The sequence below is a fragment of the Rattus norvegicus genome, chromosome 11, assembly GCF_021556685.1.
Source record: "Rattus norvegicus strain SHRSP/BbbUtx chromosome 11, alternate assembly SHRSP_T2T, whole genome shotgun sequence".
NCBI classification, from domain to species: Eukaryota; Metazoa; Chordata; class Mammalia; order Rodentia; family Muridae; genus Rattus; species Rattus norvegicus.
Genome location: NC_141544.1, coordinates 58,514,764 through 58,526,388, shown reverse-complemented (window position 1 = coordinate 58,526,388; position 11,625 = coordinate 58,514,764). Strand labels below are relative to the sequence as shown.

At 43.3% G+C, this 11,625-nt stretch overlaps 1 protein-coding gene across 4 annotated transcripts in view; it reads right to left on the bottom strand.

Annotated features, from left to right (window-relative positions):
• Window positions 1-2,027: 2,027 nt before the first annotated feature.
• The window catches only part of Nfkbiz (NFKB inhibitor zeta), a 28,100-nt gene continuing 18,502 nt past the window's right edge, over window positions 2,028-11,625 (bottom strand). For 3 of the 4 annotated variants that reach the window (XM_087576308.1, NM_001401430.1, NM_001415136.1), the window contains 11 exon segments: window positions 10,301-10,440; window positions 9,777-9,807; window positions 9,546-9,649; window positions 8,491-9,317; window positions 7,595-7,700; window positions 7,078-7,224; window positions 6,822-6,885; window positions 6,413-6,582; window positions 5,054-5,164; window positions 4,759-4,926; window positions 2,028-3,401 (listed from right to left, as the gene is read on the bottom strand). In XM_087576308.1, coding sequence (XP_087432434.1) covers window positions 3,348-3,401; window positions 4,759-4,926; window positions 5,054-5,164; window positions 6,413-6,582; window positions 6,822-6,885; window positions 7,078-7,224; window positions 7,595-7,700; window positions 8,491-9,317; window positions 9,546-9,649; window positions 9,777-9,807; window positions 10,301-10,429 — 1,911 coding nt within the window. In that variant the 5' untranslated portion in view covers window positions 10,430-10,440 and the 3' untranslated portion in view covers window positions 2,028-3,347. 4 annotated transcript variants of the gene reach the window in all.

Sequence of the window (11,625 nt, the reverse complement as noted above, 5' to 3'; positions counted from 1 at the left end):
CAATGAGCAGGTCTGGGCCTCTGTGGGACTACCTTCCATCCTCTTGCAGCAGAGTCCACCACCGTACTTCCTCCCTGCTAAGCTCCTAGGAAGCCTGTGGATATTTCTCAGTGTGATATTAGAGTATTACCAGTCACATGTAGAACACAAGTAGAAATACTTGGCTATCTTAGTTTCTAACCAAACCACACAGAAATCACCACCTGGGTTTCAGTTTTCTATTTCTTCCACTTTCCTCCTCCCTTTCTGAGCATCTGGATCAACTCTTTTATATCTAGCCCAAATACCCTACCTTGAATCCTCCCAGATGCAAAGTCCTTTTTTGAATCTCTCTCAATCGTACTTCAACTAGTCTATCCAATAAAGTACATGGCATATCTCTCTTTTGTTTGGTTGTGTATGTTTTTTCAAGACAGGGTCTCACTATGTAGCCCTAGCTGTCCTGGAACTCACTATATAGACAAGAGTGGCCTCAAACACAGAGATCCAACTGGCTTTGCTTCCCCGGTGTTGGGATTAAAGATGCACACCATTACGACCAGCTGCATACCATGCCTCTTCTATCTTTGCCATATATAATCCCCTATACATGTGCAACACACACACACACACACTCACACACACACACACACACACACACACATGCACACACCCCTTTCGTAAACACTAGTTCAGGTGATTGTGAAAGAACTGATTGCTGAGAACACTAATTAGGGGACACTCACTCCTCATTAAGGAGCACTCACTCTGTAGGTATGTTCAGTAGTGTGTTCTGTTCCTGCTTTCAAGGCCATCCATCCAGATGCAATTTATGCTCAAGACATAATCTAAAAGGGAAACTGTAAAACAGAGCCATGACCTGTGACTCATGCTCTTCTGGCGCTATGATACTGCACATATGCGGTCTTGAGAGTTTTCACTCGAGGCAGGGACAACCACCACCGAAGTTCCCCTCTGGGGATCCGACAAGTGAATCAATCAGGTATACAGAGACTGACGGAAGCATTGGTGAACCCAAATCAGTCACATCAGAAAGTATATGCCCAGTATGGATCGCCTATAGCTGCACAAATGGAACCCTCCCCTTCCCAAGACCCTGCAATTAGAGCAGAAAAGACAACTAGTTGAGAGGTATGGTTGGCTATTCAGGTTGAGAGTCCATTAACACTCACTCCTACTGCCTCCTTCTGAGGGGAGGTCAATAGTCAATGAGCTCAGCTGGGACAGTCTTTCACCATGAATGGCCATAGCTGAGCTCATGAAGATGGTGACAGTTTAGTCACTCCTGTACGGCATATACTCAGATACATTTTCCAAGAAGAGAATCCATGGCTTTCATCAGGTGCTCGAGAGAACTCTAAGAACCAGGACACATGTGTAGCAATTCTAATAGTGGGAAAAGGGAAAACCCTACTTGGTACTGTTCTGAGATTGGCGTCCCTCTCAGGATGACTTGGATAATGCCTATCATGTTTCCTTTGTCCACAGCTGTGTCAGTCTTTTTATCATATAAACTTCTGAGTTCAACAGACAGCATCTACTACTAAACTTTGTGTTTTCAGAATTTAAATTTCTCATGAATGTAGCAAGCCATTTTTGGATGTTAAAAAAAAGGCATATAATTTCAGGAAACGTTTTCAAAAACAACAAAAAAAATGCAAAAATTAGTAACCTAAAGATATTAGTGGGGGCTGGAGAGATGGCTCAGTGGTTAAAAGCACAAACTGCTCTTCCAGAGGTCCTGAGTTCAATTCCCAACAACCACATATGGTTCACAACCATCTATGGGATCTGGTGTGTCTGAAGACAGCTATAGTGTACTTGTATACATAAATTAAATAAATAAATCTTTTTAAAAAAAGATACTAGTGTTTGTCATTACTATTTTTTCTAGGCTAGGACTAGAGCTCAGTGGTTAAAGAGCTTGCCTGACATGCACAAGACCTTAGAGTCAATTTTCAGGAGTGGGAAAAATAGTACTCTTCAAACTACCCACACAAATAAGGCACTAGAAAAGAAAACGCATATTCTAAGACAACATGAGTTTATTAATGTTCATTTAAAACTATGCATGAGTTTGTCAGTATGTGGATTGGGTTCATTCCACCTCAGAGATGACAAATGACTGTCCAAAAAATACACTAACTTAAACAACATGATCAACATAAACAACATAATCAATCCAATCCAAAGGGCATCTTTTAAAAAAGAACATGAGTACTTAGTTCTAAAAGGTAAGTTAGTCCATTAAAAGGCATCATTTTTAATGGGTCATATTTGTCACAAAGAATCATTGTATAATCCAAGCTAAATATATCCTTGCCAGGCATATCAAATTTAAGCAAAATGTCAAAAGAACTAACATTGCACTAAAAAGTAAAACATCTTCATGAATTGTATAAACATCACAGCACATTATTACTATTTGACAACAGAAAACGACGCTTCAATGTTGAACTTTTATAATTTCTAGTAAGGAGAAACAGAAACTTCAACAACTTATGTAAATCATATAAATCTAACAGGTGATTCATTAAAATAAAGCCTCTTCAAGCATATGCAGAGACCTACAAATGTGTCTGTTTCCAATGCAAGAGACGCCCATTTGCAACCAGAGCAACTTTGGGACCCACTTCCCCATTTGCTTTATCTGTGAAAACTTGAGTTGGCCGATTATACAATAAAAGTTGCTTTGAGGGTGCCTAATCTTTAAAGTGGTAACAATTCACTAGCTATTTTATTGATCTACACACTTCAAACGTCCGTGTTTAACAATCAAGTATGTACAACATTTTAAAAGGTAAAAATTATTATATACAGCTTCAAAGATCACATCCTAACAAGAGGCCTCCCTCACCTAGTGAAACAGTGAGAGCATTAACCACCAGGTCGTGCATCAGACCAAAGAACCATCGACGGTACATCCAAATTTTTGTCCCCTTTCAAATGCTTTCATTTTTCATTTCACGTTTCAAGCCCACCTAATTTGAATCACTGGCGATCACTCCGTGAGCAATGCTTTATGCCACAAATCAAGTCTTTTCCCACGAGTCTTTTTCCTACCCAGAAAGCTACTGTTTATTGAAGGCAATTTTACCATTCGAGATCAAATTCAGATATATAGATTCCCAGATACCTGGGTATGAAATATGCAAATCTGCCAAGAAAATTAGATATCTGTCTTCTTTTCTTTTAATATAATCCACTATATAATAGTGAACTAAATGGGTTTGTTTCATAGAAACAACTTACATTTGCCAATACAGGGCAAATGGTCTATGTACAGATACATCAGGACTGCCTAACTGACAGTGAGTGTCGCTGAACCAGGCTCCGTGCCAATGAAGCTAGTATGGTGGTACTCGCTGCTGAATGGACTTCCCCTTCAGGATACGTCGGATCTGGAAGAGAAAGGGATCGTGAGACACATTTCCAATGATCGAAGTGGTATACGTATGTCTTCCAGAATTTCACTCCTCTCATAAACCCTCCACAGCACTCCTAACTTGTAAACGCAGCCAAGTCAACTCACCAGCCCCAAGAGTTCGAAAATGACAACTTTTACAGCGTTATTTTCAAGTTTCTTGTAATGACTGTTGGGTGCAAACATCACCATTAAAACCGAAAATCGGCAACCGAAACAGGTGTGTATTCCTCTGCTAATCTCAACCACTGGAACTGGTGAGAAGACCTATGTGTGGCAGCGGCTGTGGCATAGAAGTCTATCTCACCCATCGTGAAGCCGAACTCCAGTAACGAGAAGGCAAAACCCCCATGACACAAGACTCCGTGCATCTTAATGACTTCCGGGTCAAAGCGGTGGCCAGGAGAGCCAAATGTTAAAGCTACTGTGTGTAACTCTACGGGTCCCGGGAAAGGCCCTACACTCATCGAGAGGCACTGATTTTTGTATTCCAATCAGATAAATTGTGGTATCGGCCTTATAGCCCACAAGAGATTAGAAGCAATTAGAGGGAAAGACGAGGTGGCTGTGAGAGCTGCTGAAATGAAACCTGTCCAATGGCCACAGCCGACTGAGGAAGGTTCTTCCTTCTGTACCATGTGTACGCTCCACGACAGCACACACAATACAGAAGGAAGAACCTTCAGGGACAAGCCTCATACTCCAGCAATGCCTCAGTGCGCTGGGCGTGTGACAACATACCACAATGAAGCAGCAAACTGGGCTTGAGACTACCATTTACCAGTCAATCATGCTTCCTTCCTGTCCTTTCCAAATACTAATTCTTCTCTCAGTGAAACCTTACTAAAAAGTTTTTGTAACTTTTAAGGGATATACGCGAAAACTGCCATTAACTTCCTAAGAGCTCCATGGGCAAGGTACTAGACCATTTATTTTGGTTCTGATGACAGCTTGGAATCAAAGAGAAAGCTAACCTTCATAAATTAACGTATGAGTAATAGCGTATATAATCGTCTATCCAATCCTATCAATTGCCCTGATTCCCTTGGAAAAAAGAAGTCCACCAAAAATAATTTCTTAAAAGATTAAGTTCTTATGGAGAAAAGCTTACTCATGTATAATTATTCAACCCCCAATGGTCCCACTTAATAAGAACAGGATGGTTTTAATGTACTGTAGGTTCTTTTCCATCTCTTATGGAGTAGACAGAATTATAAAAACTAATATTCACTAAGCATTTATTTTCATGTGCCTGAACTACTGCATTCTACGCCGAACAGCCTACCTGCAGAGCGTCAGCTAAAGGAACTTCCACTCCCTCCCATGACCCTCACCTGTTCTCCCACAGGGCCATCGGGGACCAAATGCACCGGCTGTTCATTCTCCAAGTTCCGAGTACTGGGGTCGGCTCCCTTCCTCATCAACAGACGGACTGCATCCAACTGTGTCACCCGATACTGCAGGCTGGCAGCAACATGGAGGGCGGTGTTTCCATTGTAAGCCTGAAAACCGAGCAACAGAACCACGCATGCGTGTCATGAAGAGGGAAATGCCGGGAAAGGACCTCAAAAGACGTGGAGGTGGTAAGGTCAGTCTGACACTGGCAGCCCTGAGGTTTTCTAAAATTACCTTTGCATTCACGAAAGACAGGCAACTCGGCAACTCCAAAAAGAGGCGAATGAGTTCCAGATTTGCTTCCTCCGCTGCCAAATGCAGGGCCGTGCGGCCACTTTTACGATCCTTGGGAATGCAAGAAAGGCGAAGAGTGAAAATCCAGATGCCGTGCCGCAGAGCAGCGGTCCTCACACTTCCTAATGCTGCAACCCAGCAACACAGCTCCTCGCGGTGTGCTCACCCCACAACCAAAAGTTATTCTCTTTGCTACTTCATAACTGCAATTTTGCTACTGTTATGAATCATAACGCAAATATCTGTTATGCAGGATATCTGATATGTAAACCCTGAGAAAAGGGTGGTTTGACACTCCCCCAACCCCCAAAGCGGTCGTGACCTACAAGTTGAGAACTGCTGCTTTAGCCCTCTCTCGAAAGTCTAAAGCGGTTGTAGAGCTGACTTCAGATGCTTCTTCCTGCAGTCTCCCTGAAGCCCAGGTTACATGGACTCTCTATTCCTCCTGTGTTCCAAACTAACCTTCCTACCTGACTCTTATCGCGTCCCACTCATACACAGAGCAGCCATGTATATAAAACATTTCTTTATATTTTATATTAAATGTTTCTTTCTTATGTTATATCAAAGTCCACTGATTAGGTATTATGTTTGCAGACCTGGCAGCCGCCGTGTACTGCTATAGCGGGAGAAGACGGCAGGTGCTACAGGGACCCACACGGGCATCTGTGTCCCCAACGTATTTAACAAAGTGTTTCAGGACACAGAAGATAATCAGTAAATAATCCCCAGATTTTAAAAAAAAAGAATATTTTCCAGTTTAACAGGGGGCTAGAGAAATGGCTCGGGGGATAACCAATCCTACCAATCCTAACTAGCTGAGCTGAGGGTCAGGGTTCACAGTGGGAGGAAAGAACCAACTCCTGTGAGTTATCCTCTGACCTCCACATGGACCCATACAAACATCTAATTATAAAAAAAATATTTTTAAAAAAAATCAAAATTTAAAACGTCAAATCCCAGGTCCCACAAAGAAAAAACCTCATTCCATTAAGCGCCATCTTTATGTTGTCAGCCCATGGAAAGCCAAAGTAAGACTGGTTTCCAGCTTCTTTTGGGCAAAGATAAATTTATTTCATAGATAAGAGATTTTTTATTTGTTTGGATAACCCACAGATTGAAAAGCAATCAAGAGAGCGGGTGAAAAGGTCTTTTCAAAGGTAAGCTTCTGAAATACACACATATAAAGCCCCCTCACTCCACCAATATAAAAACAGGGGAGGGGGAGGAGCTAATCTGTGCTTGCAGGCCAGGCCTCGGCCACACCCACCCCATCTCTGAGGTCTACTGTGCAGTTACCTTCGCCTCCACGGCCGCTCCCATCTGAATCAGACACTTAATGGTGTCAACCAAGCTCTTATTCTTCAGTAAGAGATCCTGCACCTCGGGCGAATGAGGCTGCTGGCTTCTCTGCAGGTCGTGCACCACCGAATTGTGAGCCAGGACCGCACAGTGGAGGGGAGTCAGGCCTAAGAAGAAGGGCACAATGGAAGTCAGGCATCTGGTCAAGTCTTTTGGTCACGATAATTATCCTTAGAATGGTCTCCATAAAACCGAGTAAGATAGTCTGCATATACTTAGGTAGTTTAAATGCCAATTTCACCTGTAAAACAATTAGCTTTATTTACTCTCTTAATTACCCTTAGAATTCATGGACCCCACTACTTCCCGTGTGGTTCTTTAACTGACAAAAGTATCAGCCACTTACCATCATAGTTCGTTGCCTCCAGATCCACAAACTGATTGCTCCTCACTGCTCCCTTCTGGATTGCCTGCAAAGTTTCAAAATGCACGCCTGTTATCCAAAGGTAAGGGCACACAACTAGTCATCTAAACTGTTCTGCTGGGAAATGCATAAACCGACCCAAAGCATGATCTCAACAACTGCCTACACGAAGCTTCTCGTACCCAAGCCCCATGTCTTTGATGCTTGGAAAATGGAAACCTGCTTTCTGACTTCTTACCTGGAGCACCTGGGAGTGGCCCTTCTCTGCACAGACATGCAGAGGTGTCCTTCCCCAGCAGTCTGTGGTGTTCACCTGGGCACCAAGGTTCACCAGGTCTTGCACAATGAGGTGCTGATTGGCAGCGACAGCCACCTGAAAGGCACTCTGTGAACATTAAGAGAAGATGATGTTTTTTAAACCCATAACGCTATCATAACAAGGAATATGAAACTAAACTGTGGCTGAGAGGAATGTCCACAGAGAGAAAATAAACCCCGTTAATAAGCAACCGAACAGAGCCAAGACAAGGAAACTAAAATAAGCTTAGGGTGCGGCTTAATTATACGCAATCTTTGGCCAAACAACTACAAAGTTAACATTAATAACTTCAAGGTTAATGGTGGCAAAAAGTCAATATCTCAAAGTTAATATTAACTGAAGTCTCTTGATCTGAGGCTCTTTAGACAATCTGCACCGGAGACTGGCTACCACTCGCTCTAGCACAAGCCCATCTTGGCCAAGGCAGCACCCTCACCTGTCCGTTGTGCTCCTTAACGTCCAGCATGTGGAGAGCATTCATTTTTCTTGCAAGAACATAGGAGAGTGCCCGTCTTCCTTGGGCAACAGCAATATGGAGAAACCTGGTGAAGAGGCAAGGAGAAGAGAGGAATTGTTTCTGACTTCATTAGGTTGATCAGAGATAAATTTCCTTCGCCCTATTTGCAAGCTGATACACTCAAAATGAAACATAGCAGAGAAGGGAATTTGGCTTTTCTGACATGTTGGTAGTCTACCTGGACTGCAATGGAATCAGGATAAGAAGAGTGTTCAGGAGAGATGGCTCAGTGGTTAAGAGCACTAACTGTTCTTCCAGAGTTCCTGAGTTCAATTCCCAGCAACCACATGGTGGCTCATAACTATCTGTAATGAGATCTGATGCCCTCTTCTGGTGTGTCTGAAGACAGCAACAGTGTACTCATATATAATAAATGACTCTTCAAAAAAAAAAAAAAAGAGTGTTGAACACCAGGCTGGGCATTTAAAACCTAATTTCTTTTAATACTGATAAAAATTCTATGGCTGAAAACATTATTGTTTTGTATCAAGAAACAGAAGCATGGAGATTTTAAGTAACTTGTCCAGAGCTATAAAGACATTAATTAGTACTGAATAGGATCTAGCCTACTGGTTAATTCCTTATTGATGCCTAGTCATGGCCTAACTGTTTCTGCTCTAAAGATATAATCTACATTAGTCTTCAAAGCAGGTTAGTTGCAGAAAGTACGTATTTTTAATTTAAAACAAAAAGTAATTTCTTTCGAGGGGAAAAAAAAGATAAAAGGAACATCCTTCCTTGAAATATAAATTATCATCCTCATGCCCACCAATAAGGTTCAAGTGTGAAAGCGCACGAGACAAAAAGATACTCACGTGTCACCATCTCCATCCCTAGAGAGGAACTGTTCCTGGGAAATATTTGCCAGTTTGCTTTCTTCCTGCTCCACCTGCCACTGGAAAAATGACTTCCCTAGCTGTGTGGTGTTCATCGGGCCTCCCATGATGTTCTGGAGTGACAGGGAACCACCTAAAGAGTGGGAGCCAGCATCGTGCGCCCCGACGGCCTCGCAGGCACTGCTTGGCATCAGGCTGAAGTTCTGCAGCTGAGTCTCATTTTGTGGTGGAACGCTGTGGGAAGCCTGGACGGGAACGGCCATGGTCTCCGATTCCCCTTGGCCAGTCAGTAGAGACACAAAACTCTGGCTTGTGCAGAACTGTGAGTCTTGATTATCAAAGAGGTTTGAATCATACTTGGGGGACTGGGATATTCTGGAATAAGGACTAAACTGCAGGGGTGGGTTGTGGGGATAATTCTGTTGCTGCTGCTGCTGCTGCTGCTGCTGCTGCTGCTGCTGCGGTGGCAGTGGCTGTGGCTGCTGCATGTTCTGCCCTTGTGGTGAATACTGGAACATAGAAGCCTGCTCCATCATCTGTGGAGAGCCACCGACTTGGAACGGTTGGTATTTCTGAGGTGGAGAGAAGGACTGGCCTCCATGGAAATCCTGGCGTTGGTCTCTTGGGGAGTTCTGGGGAACCACGGGGCTCATCCAGCTAACCTGGACAGTGTTTAATGAGACCGGGTTGCACTCGTTCTTGATGTTTATAATATTCTGGAGCAGAGCAGCACTGCTCTCCAGTTTGGATTCACTGTGGCGAGCATCTTCCATGCTCTCCCCACGTGGAGATGTTTGTGGTGATGTCTGGAAAGGAGGAAAAAGCAACTGTCATAATCACTTCCTTTAAAAGAACTGCGAGGGCTGGGGGTAGACTCCATGCTAGGTATATGACTAGGCTTCAATCCTAAGGAGCAAAAATGTTTTGTTTTTTCTTTTGTGTGTGTGTGTGTGTGTGTGTGTGTGTGTTTAATAGCAACAATATCCCAGAAACAGTTCCACAGAGTGTTCAGAGGAAAACAGCGAGATGCTTACCACAAAGTGAGTGGGCAACAGAGCTGGCCTCTTGCAAACTGGTCCATCGGCCAGAGGGTCAGGTCCCTTTCTTTTCCCCACTGCAGACACTGCACTCTTCAGGTCTGTTCCCAAGGAAAGAATATGCCATCGGTCATCATTCCAACTTGACAAATTCCATCTCTATCCCCACGGAGTCATTTTACTCTAAAAGGACCGGTGAGATTGTGAACGGACAGACGGCACTCTTACCTGTCAGTTGCTCAATGTTCACACTCTGGGTCTGCAAGGGAAAAGTTCCAACTTAGTACATGCAAAATGGTTTCTCACTTGGTGAAGACCTGTCTCTCCCACCCTCTACAGTACACCATAAGCCTCTGGGAAAATAAATCCTGACAGAACCAGCTACCTCCATTCTTCCTTTCTTCCTCTTTCCCCCCAACCCCCGCCATCTCCTTCTGCTTCTACTTCTAGCCTATTCAATCCTGGTCAGGATGAAATAAGTAAGACCATCTGATTCATCCCTCTCCAGTCAAAATGGTTTCTTTGTACTGAACCCTACAAATCCCCTTGTCCTCAAACTGCTTTGTTTGCTCATTAAATTTCTCGTACACACTTGGCACTGAGCCAAGGGCAAGGAGTACAGCACAAATATATCCTGTCCTAGGAACTTGGTCATCTATAAAAAATTGCAAGTGACTTACTGGACCTAGGTTAGCAAACAACATTAGCAGACAGACTCCCACCCACTCAGAACAGGGAACAGATGCCACTACCTTAAACTCGTCCACCGCTTGGCCGGAAGTCTTCTGTTTATTACTTCGGATGTGCAGCAGCAGCTCTTTCACCGAGTTCTTCACTCGAACACCTTGAAAGGGGCCTCTCTGCTGCCTGCCCACCCCCATATGGGGCTCAACTGTTCAGAAGAAAAGGAAAAGTCTCAACGACATCGCTTTGCAGACGCAAATCCCAGCCAATCCTTTCCAATGCTCAAAGCCTTCCCAACACCCTTGGTCCATGGATTCCCATTAGCAGTGTCCAGTACTTTTCAAGGGGTCTGTGTTGACTGACCCTTCAACCAGGCACCCTCACGAATTAAAGTGCTATCAAATGTGATGAAGGATCCTTGAGGCCAGCGAATAATGCCTCTCTGTCTCTAAGTACTATTTACTCATGAAATAGGATCCGAGGTTCTGCCAAGATCGCAGACTTATATATAATTGTTCTTGACTTTGAGAAATCCTTGGAGCAGAGTATAAACGAGGCATTTGTAGTTGTTAAAACAAGGTCTTTTATGTTCATATAGAAATCATAAAGTACCTTTATGCTATTCACCTAACAAGGAACAAACTTCCTTTAAAGATCTCAAAAGCCAACAATTAAAAAGCCAGCCAATAGGGACTTAAGATTTCTTAGTATTTCCTTAATTAATTTGTGCCAAGAAAGCAGCTTAAATTCACTTAGCACATTTCCACACATACACACACACTCACGCACAGGATTTCCCCCTCACTTACTCTTAGAATTACGTACATGGGCGTTCTAAGTAAAAAGGAAACAGGCGTGTTCACCTTAAAACTTCAGAAGGCAGTTTAGCATTTACTATGAGTACAGTATTCCACTCCTAGCCACAGCTATGTAACAAGCTCTCGCACATGAATTGAACACATTTGGGAGAGTAACAGGAAAACAAAATGGAGAACAGAGCATAATTTGGCTATCTATGCCACAAGTGTGACTTAGAGACAGTCATGGGAGAAAATAAAATGGTCAAATACCCTTTGGCTTTAAGTTCAGGGATTTCCATAAACACACAAACGGCCAGAATTTAACAGCACTCCTCTGGAGTGACAGGAGTTAAAACTTCCATATCCACGTCATAGGGAGAAGAAAACACAGTTTCAGGAATCCCCTATGGCTTGTGTGGTAAACCAAGAACTAGAGATTCAGCCATTTTTGTCGTAGGTCAATGGGCCGATGGACTTCAGAAAGGGCTGCCAACGCACGCACGCAGGCACACCTCACTTCTCAGGTAAGCTGTAGACAACAGTGCGACTTAAGGCACATCTTTTTAAATTAAAAATAAACTTAAAAAAGAAAA